At 38.3% G+C, this 19,107-nt stretch overlaps 2 protein-coding genes across 2 annotated transcripts in view; one reads left to right on the plus strand and one right to left on the minus strand.

Moving 5' to 3' along the window:
• The window catches only part of LOC117125320 (hydroxymethylglutaryl-CoA lyase, mitochondrial-like), a 10,178-nt gene extending 5,106 nt beyond the window's left edge, over positions 1 to 5,072 (plus strand). Inside the window, exons 7-8 of the mRNA XM_033271786.1 lie at positions 1,005 to 1,130; positions 1,767 to 5,072. Of these exons, the coding sequence (XP_033127677.1) occupies positions 1,005 to 1,130; positions 1,767 to 1,868 (228 nt within the window). The 3' untranslated portion in view covers positions 1,869 to 5,072. The remainder of the gene's footprint in view (positions 1 to 1,004; positions 1,131 to 1,766) is intronic.
• Positions 5,073 to 16,187: 11,115 nt separating this feature from the next.
• On the minus strand, positions 16,188 to 17,054 carry LOC117125313 (uncharacterized protein K02A2.6-like). The gene has a single exon (XM_033271780.1). It carries the CDS (start codon positions 17,052 to 17,054, stop codon positions 16,188 to 16,190), a length of 867 nt encoding a protein of 288 aa, XP_033127671.1.
• Positions 17,055 to 19,107: the final 2,053 nt, after the last annotated feature.

Genomic DNA, 19,107 nt, shown 5'->3' on the forward strand with positions numbered 1-19,107 from the left:
GAGTAGACGATAAACAATAATTATGGAGGCTGTTGGCATGAAGGACTAGCCTAACCCTATACTTCTTGACGAAGCCGATAGCAAAAGCACCAAAAGACAAATTAACTATGGTTTTGTCAGTAGTCGACAAATATTGCAAGATGATGGGTTGAAATTGAGGAAATGAGCAAAGAAAAGCTAGGCCTAGACACACTATAAACAACTTGGCCGCCCAATTTTTGTGACTGTTCCCAGCACCAGTGACAAAAATTTGTCGGGAATGCCCATATCAAGGATACCCCTCATGATAAATAATTCATTGAGATCGTGGAAGCAATCACGACTTCAGCTTTGTTCCATTAAAAAAAATTTTTTTTAATGGAGATATAAAGAAAATTATATTCAAATTTTAGTCTGAGAGAATGCAATTTCCGGCGATCTAGAGGTGCCATAATCAACAATTTTCTTACCTCAGCCCCAACCATAGTGGGGCTGAGGTGGTATAGATCCTCCATCTGTGAAAGTACCCTCTCCAGGGTCCCCTCTATTTTGAATTCCTGGTTCAGCCACACGAAATTACAATAATTATGAAGTCATATTAGTGTAGCTTGATGCCTATATGAAAATAACTAATAAAATTCTGTAGCTTCCCACTGGACCCCTCCCGGGGGCCCTTGGCGGCCTATTTACTCCCAGCCTAGTTGCTCGCTTCGCTCGCATGCTGGACCTTATGACCCTCCCCCCCCACTTGCTATATGATCATATGAATACCCACACTCATACTAAGGGGACAAAATATACTGAAGAATTCCTGAACTCCACTGACATCTTTTCTTTTCCATATTTTTTGTACAGTCCGCCAGAATTGGTATAAAATAATCCCCTCGCCTTCCCCAGTGAGCTGCGTATCAGTTTCATAGGTTGATATACTGACAAGGGTTATGTGTAGCATACGTCCTTGACATTGTTCACTATGAAACCAACATACCATAATTTACTAGACAATTTCGTTGTTTTAATTTCAGCTGGGAATAAGTGTTGTAGATTCATCTGTCGCTGGTCTTGGTGGTTGTCCGTATGCCAAAGGTGCATCTGGTAATGTTCCAACAGAAGATGTTGTATACATGTTAGATGGAATGGGGATTGAAACGGTTAGTAACCTATGATTTGGCTTATGGAATTCTCCCCAGGGAGCTGAGCAGGGGTGCCAAGTTAAAAGAATCTGCATCCGTGAGATCTGCTTAAATGAGCTTTTCAACACATATTTATATATTGTGCTGTGGATGATGACACCCATTGGCTCAGACATCCAGGAAAAAACTGATACAGTAATACAGTATTAAAAATTAGTAATTAGCAATTATTTTGAATTCACAAGAGATGGGTTATTTTCTGGGAGATTCTTGCTTGCTCGTGGGAGTGTGGGAGGCTATCCCATTTTTCAGGAGACTCCCATGACTTTGGGGAGACTTGGGCCTCTGGCTAAGTATGAGTTTCATATGTGTTTAATCCAGTGAGGGGGATAAGAATGTGAAGTGCTTATAGGCTTTGTTGGCATTAAGTGATGTAAGTTCGACATATTATATTACAGTATTATAGAATATAGAATAAAAAATTGTATGTGTCTATTTCAAGATTTAAACAAAGTATTTTTCGAAAACATACTGTTTCTTATCTCCCTTTCCTGAATTACAAGATCCAAATCTTATTAGTTGCAGTGTGTGTTAATTCTTTACAGTTGACAACATAATAATTCACAACAATAATCTTTCTTCATTTTTCTACAGGGTGTTGATCTTGGAAGGTTGATAAATGCAGCAGACTTTATTTGTAAGGCGATTGGACGACGGTCATTATCAAATGTTGGTCAGGCTAAAGGTCACCTTTAAGTTATCCATCTACCATAGTAGCTCAGATGGTTGGGGGTTGAAGGGAGTTGAGAGTACAATTTGAGGTCCAAATAGAAAATCCATCATGAAGCAGGAAAGTGTACTATGATATGGATAATGAACTGTAGGATGCAATGGGACTTAAATTTAAGAGGAAAAGCTACTAATGGTGTCAGTATACTGTTACTGTTAATTTTCAAAAAACATGCACGCTAAATGTAATGTAAAACAATGAGTACAGTAACGATGTTGTTAAACTAGGTGGAATTTGATGAGGCGATTCACAAAGTTTTGTAGACTTTTCAATTATTATTTCGCACCACTACAGATTCTCTAATTGGATAGGCAGGCTAAATTAGTACGAGCAACTTTACATGTGTACTTTTGTTATCCTTAGTTCTAAAGTATTGTAACCTTCTTCTGTCAGGACAGTGGAACTTGCTGACATTTTCGCCATTTGACTTTCCATGCTTCTTTGTTTTACTACTCCCTGTTATGTTGTGGTTGCGTGACCATGGCGTATTATACCTGTACATGAGTTTTCACAAGTAAAATGTTGTGAACATCCAGTCTCCTCTTTTCAGCAGCTCATCACACGAAGCGACATGATAAAATAAGTACTATGGAATCCAACTGCTATTTACAAGTCTTTATTTCTTTCACTACAAGGTTACATTGCGCTACAGTATTCTTCATCTACATCAAATCAAAGCGAAAGCGGTTCTCCCCAATTTTCAATTTTCTCCTATTTTTTATAGCCTCAGATATTCAAATTAAGGCTTCTAAACTGGCTGAGGAAAACCTGTCTTATCTTTGGTCAATTTCTCATTTTTCAATTTTCCCTCCGAAATTCTAATCTTAGATATATCCTGAAATTGGCAGACCGTATATGAAGGATTGAGGTTAGCATGTAATTGCTATAGCAGTCCTTCCATAATATCTTTGAACTTGTGTAACCAGTTTCTTGTTGAGCATAGTGAAAGCTATAGTGCATGCTCCCTTGTCTTGAACAAGTGTCATGGGGATTTACATGATTCTGTGTCACAGACACCTTTGACTTTGCTGACTCGCATTGGAAAATTTCCCTTTCTTGTTAGACAACATATAGATGATCATGCTTTTTATCTAACAAATGCTGCTTCTCTGCCTCTCTCTGGTTTGAAGACTGATTAATTCTTTGGTTATGACAAGTCCAATACAATCCATGGCTTGGTCATTCAGAAATAATTGCTTATCATTTATTAAATTAGGATATACAGTACCTTTGGTACTCTGTAACATGATTGAACAAAGATATTACACTTTTTATTTGATTCTTCTTACTATAAGCATCAACATTATACATGAAAAGTTTCTCCTGACTTCACCTTTGGTGATGGATGATGGTAGTGGTCTGGATTGGGGATCTGCATTTTCAAAACCCAGGTACCAGACCTGGAATTAAAGACCATGGGTTTATGCATAATGTGTTATGTACTATATAGGTTTAAGGACTAAATTTGTTTGAGTTGTACTTTGCTCCTCCTGATTTCTTCAATTTCAACTCAATTCCATGAAAGTATGATGCCATTTTTGCATATCCAGGAACTAATCTTCTATAGTAGTTTGAGAGGCCGAGAAAGCCTCTAAACTTTCGCCAATCACTACAGCTGTACTACATTTTCTCGCGATGGCGCATTACCATATGCACACTCAAATATTACCAAGATTAGACTTTGGTCCGAAAAAACGACACTTTCCAGGTTTGACCTTTAAGTTGAGCTCACCAAGCTGGAACAACCATCCCAAATCTCCTCTAAGTTTCGTCAAACATAAAGCAATTGCCCCAGTCCAAGTTTCTGATTTCCAATTGGCATGAATACAATAAAGAATAATGGTATTTATACACATCCAGGTAGTCTAGTAGAGTTCGAAAATTTTGGTCTTCTAATACCTTGTCCAAACCAAATGGCAGTTTAGTACACTCATAGAGTCCTCCAGTGCCAGTTAGAAAAACTGTCTTCTCAGCGTGTGGAATTTGATAGATTCCGTGGGCCAGATCTTGTGTACGGAAGAAGTATTTTGCACCAGTAAGAACATACAATGCCTCATCAATTCTAAGAAGTGCGTGGACACCTTTATATGTTTTGCATCTCCTTCGTTCAATAATTTCTTCATTCTTCTACAAAACTCCATCCAGCACAACTCTCATTTCACCTGCTATTGTCGTTTTCATTGGTTTGATGGCTTGAAGGGATAAAAGCACATCCCTTATTAATGCTAAATCTGGTACCTTCTCCTTTAGATGTTGCCATGCTCCATTTTCTCCGTCACATGGAAGTCAGTCTGATATTTGATCTTGTATATTTACTGGGTGTAGTTCTCAGTTATACCAGTTCACTGTCATGTGATGAAAGGCCCCTCTCTTCTACCTCGTGGTGCACCAGGGGATTATGGTCTGTGAATACCATGCATCTGCATTCAGTTAAGTACTGACTAAAGTTTTCAGTCACAGACCATTTTAACACTAGCAATGCGATCTTAAAACTAGGTATTCAGCTCCCACTAACCCTCTTCTGACAAAGGCGATAGGGTTTACTTTTTCGCCACTGTCCGCTTGAATCAAGCAGGCACCAAGACCTCAGAAAGTTCCAGAATGAATGGGTGAACATGCTAGAACTGGCGTCTTTCAATGTCCCAGTCGCTTCATCGTCTTCTCAACACAACTTCCTCACTTGTTTGGTTGCTTTGCTCTTCAATGGACAGCTCTTCCCTGTATATGCAGTGGAGCTGCTATGTGTGTGAATCCAGGTATAAGTCTTCGGTAGTACGGAGACAGACCTAGGAAAGAACTAATGGTAACTACTGTACCTCACTTGCACATGTCAGAATAGGCCAGTTTCGGATCTTCTTCGCTTTTTTTTTATGAGTCACAGCTACTCCCCTTGCTGACACAACATGCCCCAAGTATTCTCTCTCTCTGTGCATATGACATTTCTTGCCCTGCACCTTTAGACCATTCTATTCTAACCTGGTCAGCATTTTATCCAGTCTGTGGAGATGTTGTTCTATAGTGGTAGAGAAGATTAATATATCATCTACGTATAAGATTACTTCATTAAGATTCACATCTCCGAAGATATATTCCATTACTCTCTGGAAAGTGCTAGGGCTGTTGATCCCTGGGCATTAGATTAAATTCAAAGAGGCCCGTGGTACTCTGAACATTGTTTTCTCGATCACCTTGTCTTCCATTGCAACTTGAAAATATCCATGGGCACGATCTAGTGTAGAAAAGTTCCCCATCAGTCTGGTCAAGCTCCCCCCCACCCCATCGGCCAAAGCTTGTCGGCAGTCGGACCACAACAAAAAAAATAGGCCTAGTTTTCCCATCCCAGCCATTTCCGACCATCTGCAGTATAGTCCCAATTAAAAAAAAAAAAACTTGTTTTGGGGAGGGAGACCCCTGCCATAAGTAATGTTATATTTATATAGCGCATATTGCACATTGCTCTTATGCGCTTTACAGAGAAATAATATAGGCCAACTCAGAAAATGCAAATAACAATAAAATAATAACAATAAAATAAAATAAAAATAATCATAACAACAATAATAACAATAAGACTAAACTACTCCTATTCCTTAAACTAATTAATGGTTGGCCATTGACTCCGAGGAGCTCATCCGCCCTTTGTTCAGCTGTTGGTTTTTCTTGCTGCTGGGTGACCATAAACACCCTCCCCTCGGCAGCCACTAAGACATATTTGAGAGGGTTGTCAGTTAAACAGTCACCGACGCTTCGACCGGATGGAGTTTAATGTCGTACCCAGGACGTCCCTAACTACCTAAGCTAGGCTTAACTACTCTTAAATTCAGTATATTACTCTTAACTACAATTAGTTAAACCATCCCGGTATTTAGCAGTTTCTGGGCCATTTTATCAACCATAAACATAAGTCGGATAAATAAATGGCTTTTAAGAAGAGGTTTAAATCCTCATTAAATACCCACCCTTGGCTCGGCCTTCTGCCCTCAGATAACACTGTGCGCTATAGTTACAACCATAAATACTTAGGCCCCCCCATAAATTATATCCTAGAGACGCCACTGGTTGAGCATGAGAGAATTGTTTGTCTTGAATCAAGGTGGATGCATGTAAGGCTACTACTGACATTCAAAAGAACCTGTAAACTTTTGTCCCGACATGTTTACGTAAATTCATGAATTGATTGGTGGAGCTGGCTTGACCCTATCTATCTTAATGGACTTTCCAAATCGACCCAGATTCGAGAGATAGAGGATAGGCCCTAGGTAAGCTAACTACACCTGAGCCTAGCTCTAGGCCTATCTGTGATCGACATCATAGGCTAGGGTAGGCCGCGCCTAGGCCTGTGCATGTAGGCCAGTGCAGGGTTAGTTAGTATGATTAGGCCGAGGTTATATCATGGCTTGTGCCCAGGTGTATCTTTATTTTTACCTGATCGACTTCTAAAACATGTTATTTCTGATGTTTTGTGCCATAAAACTAAAATATATCCAGTGTAATGCAATGGGTACGAGAACATGCTCGTCACCCATTTTGTTGAGGAACATGAGAAGTACTGGGCGGTGAAGCTGCGAAACAAAGACTGGTTCTTTTACGGCCTGACTCGATAATTTTTAAACCTAAGCATTGTAGTACGGAATAGATGTGATTAATTGTATTTACGTGACGTAAGCAAATTGCCAAACATGGCGAAATAGGTACTGATTTTAGGTGGTTTTTGGCTGTTTTTTCGTTGTTATCCAATATCCAGCCTTAAAAAGTAGCAGCGGTTTCAGAGGAGATGGGGAGGTTACGCGGTAGTGATTAGCAGAATTAATATACTGTATAAATATTGTGGCCGCCTCTCATCAATATATGTATATATATATATATATATCACACTGAATACTAAGGTATTTATTCGATCCTCTCGACTTAAGTTTCCGACTGCAAATTAGTCACTTGACCACTCAAATTAACCATAGGGTCTGTGACATATATACATTGAAAACAAAGAATTTCACTTAATGACTATAACAGGTATAGTTATTGGGTAAGACTAGAAGAATTATACAATAAACATGTTATCAATTACAGACTGGACCACATCAATCTACATTGCCTTGGGAAGATAATGTAGTAACTGTCATTACATTAATGACAGTTACATTATTAAAATATCTGAAAATACAGTATATAAATGCATTTTTTTTTAATGATAATACAAAGAAACTTAAACAAATGCAATGATAAGAATAGGTTTACATTAAAACTCTTCAAATTCGTAATAGGCATAGCAGTAGCAAACACTCTTAACTTCGATAAATAAAGCAAATTACAATGTGTGATATAACGTCATGAGAATTGAAATAAAACGGATAGTTAAATGGATAAAGTATTTTATATAATTAAAAATGTATTCATATAAAAAATCAAGTTACACATTAGTCTTGTGTCATCATCTATAAACAAGATGCTTTCTACTTTTCCCTCTTATGTTGCCATTTTTAAAATACAGTATTCTTTTACTTCTACTAAGATATTCTTTCCGCGTAGTTACTGTGTGTCTTTTGGTTTGTCTGGGAGCAGAGTTGTTGCATCGCGCTTTCTAATAATCGTCGCACTTGGTAATAAAGTCTGTCACTTTGTAATAACTGTCGCACTTTGTAATAAAACGCGATTCATGTTATCATCTAGGCTTGTAGAGTTTTGATAAATTCTCATTTTTCTCGGAGATCGAATTTGATTTTTCACCCTGTTTCATACTGTATCATCTTTACAGTGATGGAATGGCTCCAACCCCAATAGACCCCTCCCAGGATCTAGTGGGATTGGAGGGTGTTGGGTATAATTCTAGAAGGGGTCCAATTTTATATTTCTCATATGTCGGATTATATAATTTTATGTCCGACGATGGGGATATGGCTCTAATTCTACTAGGCCCCAGTTGGTCAGATTATCAATATGGTATGTCGTAGTGATCGGGTTTAAATCCTGAAGGGGTTCAATTTGATTTTCCTCTTATTTCGTATTATATCATTGTTACGTTGATGGGGTATGGCCCCAGTTGTACTCAGTCGGTCAGAGCGTCCACATAGTATGTCAGAAGAATCTGTTAGAACTTCCGAACAGTATGAAGGAGGTTCCGGGTCCACTTTCATTTTCTTATTTCCTATTAAATCATCGTTACGTTGATGGGGTGTGGTTGCAATTCTGTTAGACCCCCATAACTCAGTCGGTCAGAGTATCTACAACGCATGACGGGGTCCCGGGTTCAAATCCCAATGAGGTTCAATTTGATTTTCCTCTTATTTCGTATAATACTATCGTTACGTGGATTTGGTATGGCTTCAATTCTACTGGACCCCATAACTCAGTCGGTTAGTGCATCCACATGGTATGTCGGAGGTCTCGGGTTCAAATCCTGAGGAGTCGAATTTGGTTTGTTTGATTGAACTGAATTTGTTCGATGGATCTGGGTCAGTCGATTGATTGACCGCATTTAATAATTTTGAGCTTTTACTGTTTGTCAAATCATGAACCAATAAGTAATGAGAATATAATCGACATTAAATCTGTAATCTTCATCCACGTCATGTTTTATTTCTACATCACTTCTGAAAATAATGATAAACTGAATGTAGCCTTATTAAAATGACTAAACAATAGCTGAACTGCATAATTATGATACATATAACATTGACTATAATGCATGGTTTAAACATGTCATGAGGGTATGCCACCTACTGTACCTTGCAGATCAGGTGAATAACATAAATAAATTGAAAGATTACTATGCTACAACAATATTTTAAACAACAACAACAACATAATTATGGGTAAGTCTAATGATATTGATGTGAATTTTACATTTTAATGTATGACAAAATGAATAGCTAAAAATAATATTTACATAGCGGTCACTTGCATAGAATGGCTAACAGAAACACCTCTCATCACAAAAGAACCCCACTGGAAATAAGTCTTCTTCTAGACTTTCGTGGGCTATCCTTGGTGTTTACACCGAATAAATCCAATCCAATCCATATATATATATATGGTATAGCAAATTGCTTTGTTTCAGTTTTACTTTTTTCTCCAAAATATATCTAGGATTGTAAACCACCCATACCCCTCTCTCTGGAGTACAAGCCACGCATTTTCCCATTTTAAGTGCTAAATTATCCTCCTGATTTCCAATATAAAGCCACTGCATGCTCCAAATTTCGTTGTTATAAGTGTGTTTCTGGTAGCATCGATATGTGACGATTTGTTATTGTTCTAAAGAGTTTGCTCACGTTAAGCAGGTTATTTAATTTACGGCAAATATGATTAGGCCAAAAGAACCCTGATTTTCGGCATAGTGGCCTAATTGTATAGTTGCATACGGCTTACTATAATAAAGGTGCAATTACTATTCTAGCGTCGGCGCCATGCGAAGAATATATAATTATCGTTACAGCAAACATATCAGCGACAGGTTGTAATGTTAAGTTGTCACCATATGTTCCATCTTTTGACATATCCTCCACATATTTTCCCTACAACCAGCAAAATGGGAACCAGACCCCATCAATATGACGATGATAATTATAATACGAAAATTGAAATATTTATATTTTGAACTTGGGACCTCCGCCATACTGTTTTTAAATTTTAACTGATTTATTAAGCGAACATCTCCACTAAAGTGCTCAAGGCGCTAGAATTCACATAAGTAAAAATCAATATTTATTGATTCCACCCACAAAGACCCACATTACTGGAACAAACTACTAACCACCACTTATAAGTAAAATGACATCTATTCCAACATGAAAGAGAAATAATAAAATGATATTTGAAACATGTTAGATTGGTATTTAATATTCATTTTTTTCAATATATTACTTATTTACTGTTAAATTGTGTAATCCAATACCTGATTTCAGGTTATGGTTGGCAGTACTAGATCCACTAGATCCTGGGCTGGGTCTATTGGGGTTGGAGCCATTCTATCGATGTACAGATGATACAATGCATAATGGTAAAAAATCAAATTCAATCCCCGAGAAAAATGAGAATTTATCAAAAATCTATAATGATAACATGGATCGATTTTTATTACAAAGTGCGACATCTCATTTTATTACAAAGTGCGACAGACATTTATTACAAAGTGCGGCAGCTCAGTTATTACAAAGTGCGGCAGCTGAGATATTACAAAGTGCGGCAGCTCGGTTATTACATACAAAGTGCGACTATTATTACGAAGTGCGATGCAACAAGAGTACATGAACCTATCTACAGGTCTCCTTTTACGGGTTGATCATTGTTTAATACTGGGAGTTGTTTAAATAAGTACATATTACCTGTCGAGGGACTGTCAAAGGCTTATTTAATCGATTTTAGAGTCCACTAATTTGTAGAAAATGCATATACTCCCCCCTCCCCAACGAATTTTGGTTTTTCTCCCCGACAGGAGCCCTGGCCCCCGCCCGCTGGTCCCACCCTTGACGGCGCTTATGGGTACCCCGCTTCTTTGGAATTGTCGTCAACAAGGGATGCGTTCTCGTTGGTTTTATTATCGATTGGAAGAACCATTCGTTAGCATGTTGCGATGAAGAGTTCCAAGTTTATCGTTACAATATTTGATTCAGTATATACGGGTACATCCAGGTGTTTAGAAACAACAATATGAGGGACAGATTCCCACTTGTTGGCCAATTTTTGCGTCCCAATAATGTGTTTGCGTTGCACTAAAACTGTAATAGTGAATCAGTCACTCGCATATACGATTTCTTTTGCTTTTGCCTTGCTTTTTGTGTAGATTCAGTGGCCGTTTGTATGAAAATTGCAACCTGTTTTTGAGTTGTTGAACAAAGTGTTCATTGGATTCATCATCAGTTTCAGATGAAAGACCTAGCATAAGATCAATGGCAAATTAAAGGGTGACGGTCAAACATTTAAAAAAATGGGGCATACCCAGTAGAGTCATGTCCAGTTGCGTTGTAGACATGGCCCATGGGGCCAAAAATTTTTTACCAATTTGTTTTTGAGAAGTATCCAATGTTCTTAACATGTTTGATATGGTGCGGTTGAATCTTTCGGTCAAGCCATTGCATTGTGGGAGATAGGGCATGGTTATAGTTTCTTTTGTTAATTTACTTTCGAAGTTTCGGCCTTGGTCTGTATGAATTTTTGTGGGAATACCATAGTTAGGGATAAAATTCTCCCAAAGTAACTTCTCAACTGTTTCCGCTTTTTGGTCGCATGTTGGATAGGCTTGGGCGTACTTCGTAAAATGGTCAGTAATTACTAAAATGTTTTTGTAACCACCCTTAGATCGTTCTAGTTAAAAGAAGTTCATACCTATTACAGTATTTCCATTGCTTCGGAGCATCTGTGCATGTTCACTTATGAACTCTGCAAAGTAACTGAATAGTGGAAAATTGCCACACTTCCTTTTATATGCTGCTACTCTTTCACTCCACTTGTTAATCAGGGTATTAGGAAGTTTCTCAATGATTGGATTTATCCCGTGAGGAGTATTCAAGAACGTTGAGTGTGGCACGTCTGACAGCTGCTCCACTGTATCTTCACATCTATATGCCAAATCTTCCAGTTTCAGGATATCGTCTGCACTAAATTTTGGCAATGAACTGAGGTTTTTTATCACATTCAAATGCTCTTCTCCAAGACAAAAACAAAATGGGATCACCATGGTCCCTGGATTGGCAACCTCTGACGAGCCAAAATTTTCACACACTCAGCATTGGTAGAGACAAATGGTGGGGCATTAGTATTGAAAGCTGGTTTCACCGATTCCTGGGCTACTTCTGGTTTGGTTGGCGATTCAGGCGGATCAGTTCTGGGAATCGCTGCTTCCCTGGTTAATTCTGAATGGACTGGTTATTCAGGCTGCTCTATCATGGGAATCTCTGCCAGATACTCTTCGACACGTTGGTTGGACATCTCGCTTGGTAAAGACTCCAACACATCACTTCTCTCTTCAGATAGGGCTTGAATCACCTTAGTACGAACCTCTGCAGCTGCCATGGCTTCTTCCCTGAGGATTTTCTCCAATGCGAGGTCTGCATCTAACCTTTTACTTTGCTCCTCGGCTCTTTTCGCAGCAAAGGCTTCATGGGCTCTTTGTACAGCTAGGTCAGCTCTTGCAAAGATCTAGTTGATGACTTAGAAGTATACTGTATATAAATCTGTTAAATTACAATTCACAAGTAGCTGTTTCCTGTATCTAGAGTATCCAGCTGTAAAAAGTATCCAACTACCACAGTCTCAACACACACACGTGTGTGGACGTACGTTCTGTCTTACTGGACTCAGCCCCGCGATACATGTTGCCAACTACTTATATTACCATATAGGCATGACAGTTATGTTCAAGTAAGGCTTATAGGCTTGGAACGGAACAGGTCATGCAATGCCCTGTCTGGGCAATGCTTTATAAACTGGCTGATAAGCTCCAATTTCTCGTCAACCACCCTCCCGCCATTTCAACGCAAGACTTTGTTAGCATGGGTAATTAGTCTAACGAGCCTGCTCAAAAACTCGAGAGTTGGCTCCCGCACTAAAGGTCGACACTCCTAAAACTCGTGTAAAGGCGTGTCAGAGAATACATCCTCACTAAGATTTCGTCTTAGTAAATCAAAAATTACATCTGGATCATTTGCCTCCCTAAGGCTCTTGAACCTCAATCCTACTCTTGGCTTTTCCCAGAAAAAGGATAAGGATTTCGTCTGGCCTCTCTTCTGGGTTCACACCCTTCTGCTTTAGGTAAGCACAGGTCTGGTCTTCCCAATCATTAAAAGATAATTTGTCAGATGGCCCACGAAAGATTGACGGCTGCTTAACCTCTTGCCTAACAATGAGCAGTATGAGCAATCAACCGAGGGACGGCTGGAGACTCTACCATCTAAGCACCCCGGGTTGGACGGGGGAACTGAATGTGGCCGCCAAAGAAGACCTCGACCAATTGCCTTAAATAATAATGAAAAGTAAATATAACTATAATATAATGAGTGCAAAATATAATGCTCGTCAACAATATCAAATTATCAAGACAAAATTGTTCTTTAAAAAAAAAATGTGAGATCTCGCAAGAAAAATTATATCAAAGTTAATCATACAGTATGACTCAAGTGAATATATAACACATTTGTGGTACAATTAACACTAGCCTATATTGCAGTGACCTCAATTCCTGGGATGTAGGGAAAAATGGCCCCGGTAATAATGGCCCCAAATGACAAGTGGGTAAAAATGGCCCCAATGAAAAAATTCAGTAATAGAAATGACTTTTAATCTTAAAATCAAATATTTAAATACTGTAAAATAGCAAGTATTGAATCAATAAAATTCAATAAAAAATAAATTTTAAATGCTGTAAAATACCCTGTAGCAAAAATTGAATTAATAATCAACGGAAACCATATGCATATTTGAAAACTAAAATAACTTAGTTTTTAGCTGATTGATTAATTAATAGATCATTTTTGTATGGGCGGCTGTTAGTGCTAAGTATTTATTATTATTATTATTATTCTCTTTTTCTTTTTAAAAAAAAAAAAAATACTAATTTGATGTTCATATCAACCCATTTTTGCGGGGTTTATTAGCACTACCCGGATTGAAATTCTGGAAAATTGTGATTCCACCGTGAAATTGGCCACAAATAAATTATTTTAGTATTAATAAATACATGATTTATATTGATTTATTGATTAAATTGTTGCTATTTTTTAACATTTAAATGGAAAAAAAAAAAATAAAAAGTGTTATTCATTGCTTACTTATTTTATCTTTGAATATGTATATTCCTGCAAAAAGTAAATTATAAATGGCTATTTATTTGATTTTAGATTTCTTTTTAAAAACTAAATTATTTTAGTTTTAAGAAAATGCATATAATGATTTAAAAAAAAATCATTTTATTATTGGGGGCCATTTTTACCTACCTGTCATTTGGGGCCATTTTGACAGGGGCCATTTTTACCATACACCCGATTCCTATACCTTACTTGGAATGTCAAAAATAAACAGAGTATTACTACTTGAGTCATAATGCTAACCACATAAAAAGTTTAAAATTTAATACTGACAATAAAAAACGGTCAAGTTATATAATGATAGATGACATAAAAACTTCAGGTCGTTGCGTTTTACATTTGCTGAGCTTTTCTTGTCAAGCGAATGAAGACGTCGCGTACTGTTTTGCGCTCAGTCCCTAGATTTTTGAGTTTTGAAACTATTATTGCTGCAGTGATTCGTGTGTACCCGAGGTCTCTCATCCTCACAGCCATCTTTTCGTGGACTATTGCCTTGTGTCTACATAACTTGTCTTCAAGTTTTTCCGAAATCTCTGGCTTCTCCGTATGTCGATTAGATCACACTCCTCTTTGTAGGTCCAGCAATACCTAATTCTTTGGCGATCGGCAGCCATAATGATGATTCTCAAACCAAAAAAATAAACCCTTAATACAACACAACCTTCTCGCTACGGAAACAACAATCGAGAAGTCACTTAACAATAAGTGACTTAAGCCTTTATCTAGCTATAATTGACTGGTTCACGTCAAACTTTTAACTAGTTAAGTGGATCTATATCCAGATAAAAGTTCGACATGAACCAGGCTTATGAGGCCAAGTTGTATACACCCTTAAATTTTTCCTCACGGTATTACGTAATGCTCAATAAATAATAATTGATAACAGATCACATGTAAAAAGATACTCACATACCAGACTGGGAATATATTAATATATATTACACAAAGAACAAGCATGGCTAAAAATGGAGTCGAATAGCTTAGTGGTATATTGAGATGCTTGCCTTTTAATCCCAGGGTCTTAGGTTGAATACCTGTGGGAGCAGGACTTTTTCTCAAGACCAAAAACTCCACTCCCTAAGACTCATAAACAGACTACACTGATAAAAGCAGGATACGCTGGAGGAAGGGTAATCCTCTACAAATATGGTTAAACAAAATCATTATGGTTTACTATCATGTACTTTGTACTTACAAGTAGCTCATGTTGGATAGAATGCACTTATTTGAGTTGTTAAAAATTGTCATTTTCCTTCCAGAATAATTCATCTGAAAAGCTAGCTAAGCCAGTGCTGTACATGGGAGAGTTCCTAAAGCCAGGCCGGGGCAGGGAAGTGACAGTACTAGATGTGTGCAATGGGACCACCGAACATATCAGCTTAAAGCCTGTCTCTTATACACATCTAGATGTGTATAAGAGACAGGAACTTAATGGAAGAAATTTGTCTAGCCTCTCAGTAAAATATCCTGCTGATAAGTATGAGTATTACTACTTGAGTCATAATGCTAACCACATAAAAAGTTTAAAATTTAATACTGACAATAAAAAACGGTCAAGTTATATAATGATAGATGACATAAAAACTTCAGGTCGTCGCGTTTTACTTTTGCTGAGCTTTTCTTGTCAAGCGAATGAAGACGTCGCGTACTGTTTTGCGCTCAGTCCCTAGATTTTTGAGTTTTTAAACTATTATTGCTGCAGTGATTCGTGTGTACCCGAGGTCTCTCATCCTCACAGCCATGACCAGGGGTCAGATTTCACCGACGATAGCAAAGTGGGCATGGTCGAGCTTTGATTAGAAGGTTCCGAAAGTGGTCCGGGGGGGGGAGGCGAATCCCCAAAGATTTAGACAATTTAGGGGTTTCAAAGGCTTACTTAATCGATTTTATAGTAGGCTTACTTAATCGATTATATGTAGAAAATACATATAATTTGTTTTTCTCCCCAACGAATTGAGCTTTTACTCCTTGACGGGGGGGGGGGGGGTAATAATGGTTTTGTATACTTAAAGACCTGAAGGAATGGATACAACAATAGCTTAGGCTAACTTGACTCCATGCACTTTATTCTACCCACCATTCGGGCAACTTGCCAATAATCAAATAGCCACCGATAGATGGCTGTGTAACTTATAGTGGCTCAGACATTACATCTCTCCTTTTCTTTAAAATTGAGCAAACCATTTTCATGTTTGACTGTTAACAATATAAAACTTTAACATCATAAAACACTTTTAAAAAAACTGTCATGCATTTAACCTGCTCTTTAGATTAGCTCAGAATGTTAATATTGACAATTACTGATTATTTATTTACGGTATGATTATTTATAGAATAATATTAGGCCTATGATTATTTATGACATAGAGTGTTTATCTATAGCATATGGTGTAGTATGATTATTTGCTGTTATTAAAGTCGGTATATTTATCCGATGAAAGAAATGAGTTCAGTGGTTTTAATTGATTGTTATAAAATACAACATTAACATTGTTCCTTAAGTTTCTGGGAGCAATTTCTTGATCTTTTCGCTTTTGCAATACCAGGGTTATTTGGACTTTGCTCAACTACTTCATGTGCCATTTGCCTTTCTGTTTCTGTTTGTAACTGCTTAGCATGTGCACTATTACGCGTGATTTTATGTCCTTGTCTCTCAGCGGTTATCATTGAACCCTTCATGTTTGTTATTGTATATGGTAGAGGTTTGTATGGCGTTATTAATTTTCCTTGCTCTGCAGTGTTTTTGAGTATGATTGTGTTGCCTTCTTTTAACTGTGATGGCTTTGTTCTGCGTTTCATATCTGCGTTTTCCTTCATTTTTTCCTTAGATTTTCGATCTGCTGCTTCTATAGCATCAGACTGTACTGTGTCGCTTATGTGAGGCAAGGTTGTGTTTTTTTTCCTTTCAAACAAAATTGTAGCCGGTGCAGCTTTTGTCGTGCAATGTGACGTAGCTCTGTTATTTCTCAAAAATTGCCATAGGTCTTGTTTCCAAGGCCAAGCGTTAGTTTGGGAGGTACGAACTGCTTTCTTTATTGTTCGCATAAACCTTTCGGCCTCTCCATTAGCTTCTGGGCAATATGGCTTAATGCGTCGATGTCGGAAGCCTAATAAAAAATCATCACTGTTGAACGGAGATCCATTGTCATTTTTGACTTCTGGGATTCCGTAGATTGCAAAAACCTTGTCTAATATTGGTATTGTTGCTCGTGCTGATATTGATTTTAAAATTTCAACCACTGGAAAACGAGAATAATCATCAACAATGACTAAAAGATGATCACCGGACAGAAAAGGCCCACAGAAATCTATGCTGACCTTTTGCCAGGGATAATCAGGGAGTGGTGACATTTGTAATGGTTCGCGTTTGTTTTGGGAAACTGCGGCTTGACACGCTAAACAGTAACTGCATGTTCCGCTTCCTTATCAATTCCAGGAAACCAAACTTTCTCACGTAATAGGGATTTGGTTTTCACAACACCCTGATGGTCTCCATGTACACAGCCATACCCAATAAACTTCGCACTTCATGTACACTCTGTGGAGTGGGAGCTTTGTGTAATGCCTTAACTTTCTTTGGGTCAGGAGATACACCTGCTTCGCTAAATACTAAACCAAAGAATTTGAGTTTACTTTTGCTGAATTCACACTTTCCTTTAGCTAGCGTCAAACCATTTTGCTCTAATCGTTTCAACACTGCTCTTAGTCTTTCATCATGTTCCTTTTGTGTTGCTGCGTGCGCTAAGATATCATCAGAAACATTTAGTGTTCCCTGAATGCCTTCCAGCACTTGGCGAATGGTGTTTTGAAAAACCTCTGAGGCGGATGAAATTCCAAAATTCAGAAATATTAGAAACCGCTATATCGATCGAAACCGTATGGTTCTGTGGAGTAGCCTGTACACTAACAACGGTTTGTTTGCACTGTATTTCTTTTCTCCAGTAAACGTCGCAAATATGGGTCTAGTTGGTACATGGAGTTATTATTTAAATCAAAATAATTATAACTCCATGGCTGGTATCGATAATACTAACTGGTGTTTATTTCATGATTAGTCAGTTCTATATACTGTATTGATGTTAGCTTTCGAATAAAGGTATTATTGTCTGGAAATCCTGGCATAATAAGTTGGGTCTTAATTTGCGGGGTCTGATATTTCGAGTGGGTCTGATATCTTGTGGTCTTAGGTCTTAGCTTTCGTGGTCTGAGCTTTTGGGACACCCTCTTGGATTGCGAGATCTGGATTTGCTTTGACAGCATCATCAGCCATCCTCTTCAGTGTTCCTCCAAGGCTGTCGCAGGGGCCTTTGCCATGGCCCGCCTCCCAGTAGTTCATCGTCGCTGTAATGTGATACGGTGCTTGGTGCAGGCTAACCCAATTAAAGATGGCTTTATTACGATATTGCGAAGTGGGACTATCGGTCCAATAGTAAATTTTTCTCAGACTAGGCTGTGTAACTTTCAGCAAAGGAATAACTTTTTCCATAATGCACATTACAGTGTTCACGTTGTGTGCCATCTCGTTAGAGATAACTACGAAACTCTTGGCACATTTGGTCTCCATCCCGGTAATAATGTACAATAGGGTGAAGAGTGACCCAGTTTGGTTCCAATAGGCCGACTGTACTTCAGTAATTCAGTGGCTTGCACACGTAGTTTTTGGCGAAGTCCATCTGAAGGATTGCCTCATTCTCAGGAAGGTTGGTCTTCAGACTTTTCATTGCACTGAAGTGTGCACGAATACGAGTGGTATGCAGTCGAAAGGCTGAACTTTCTCGCGTTACGTGTTCTATAAAACCCTTGCGGCTAAGGCAAACATTTGTAACTACTTTTAGCTTCACAGGTAGTCCTTCACTTTTCATAGTCGACATCAGCATAGCCATATTTTGATGTTTGATACGTAGGCAGATATTCCGACTTGCAAAGTTGACTGTGCAAATGTTCGGAGGACGAATTCTACAGAATGACGACACAGATCTTTAGGCCAATGTTTTCTGATGTAAATTTTGCGTGTACAGTAGGTTCCTGAGGTAGTCTGTGAGCATGAAACGTTGCATCCTTCTCATCTTTGTCAGTGTCTCTTTTCCCTGGCATAGTTCTGGAGTTGTCCTCGCGCTGTAGGAATTTTATTACTTCAGAATGCACACGATAGTTAGAGAATTGTATCTGGATTGACGTTTTGTAAGGCTCTTCCCCTTGACATTTGCCAATCCTCGGCGGCACAGACAGTGGGCGTAGACTGCCCCCCCCCAGACGGATTTTACCGGGCTGGCCAAGCTGTAGTACCGGGCTGGGTAAGAAGAGAAAAGAAAGCGGGGAGAATGAGGGAAAAGAGAAAGAACACTGTAAAAAAATTCTCTGTAAATTTACAGCAAATGTGCAGGCAGCAGAGTTGCCATCACAT

The sequence above is a fragment of the Anneissia japonica genome, unplaced genomic scaffold, assembly GCF_011630105.1.
Source record: "Anneissia japonica isolate Jap-2015-1 unplaced genomic scaffold, ASM1163010v1 scaffold284991_len216595_cov187, whole genome shotgun sequence".
Classification (NCBI taxonomy): Eukaryota; Metazoa; Echinodermata; class Crinoidea; order Comatulida; family Comatulidae; genus Anneissia; species Anneissia japonica.

Bases quoted from the DNA above. Each gene is read 5' to 3' on its own strand.
- LOC117125313 (XM_033271780.1), bottom strand. From the start codon at position 17,054: ATGTCACCACTCCCTGATTATCCCTGGCAAAAGGTCAGCATAGATTTC.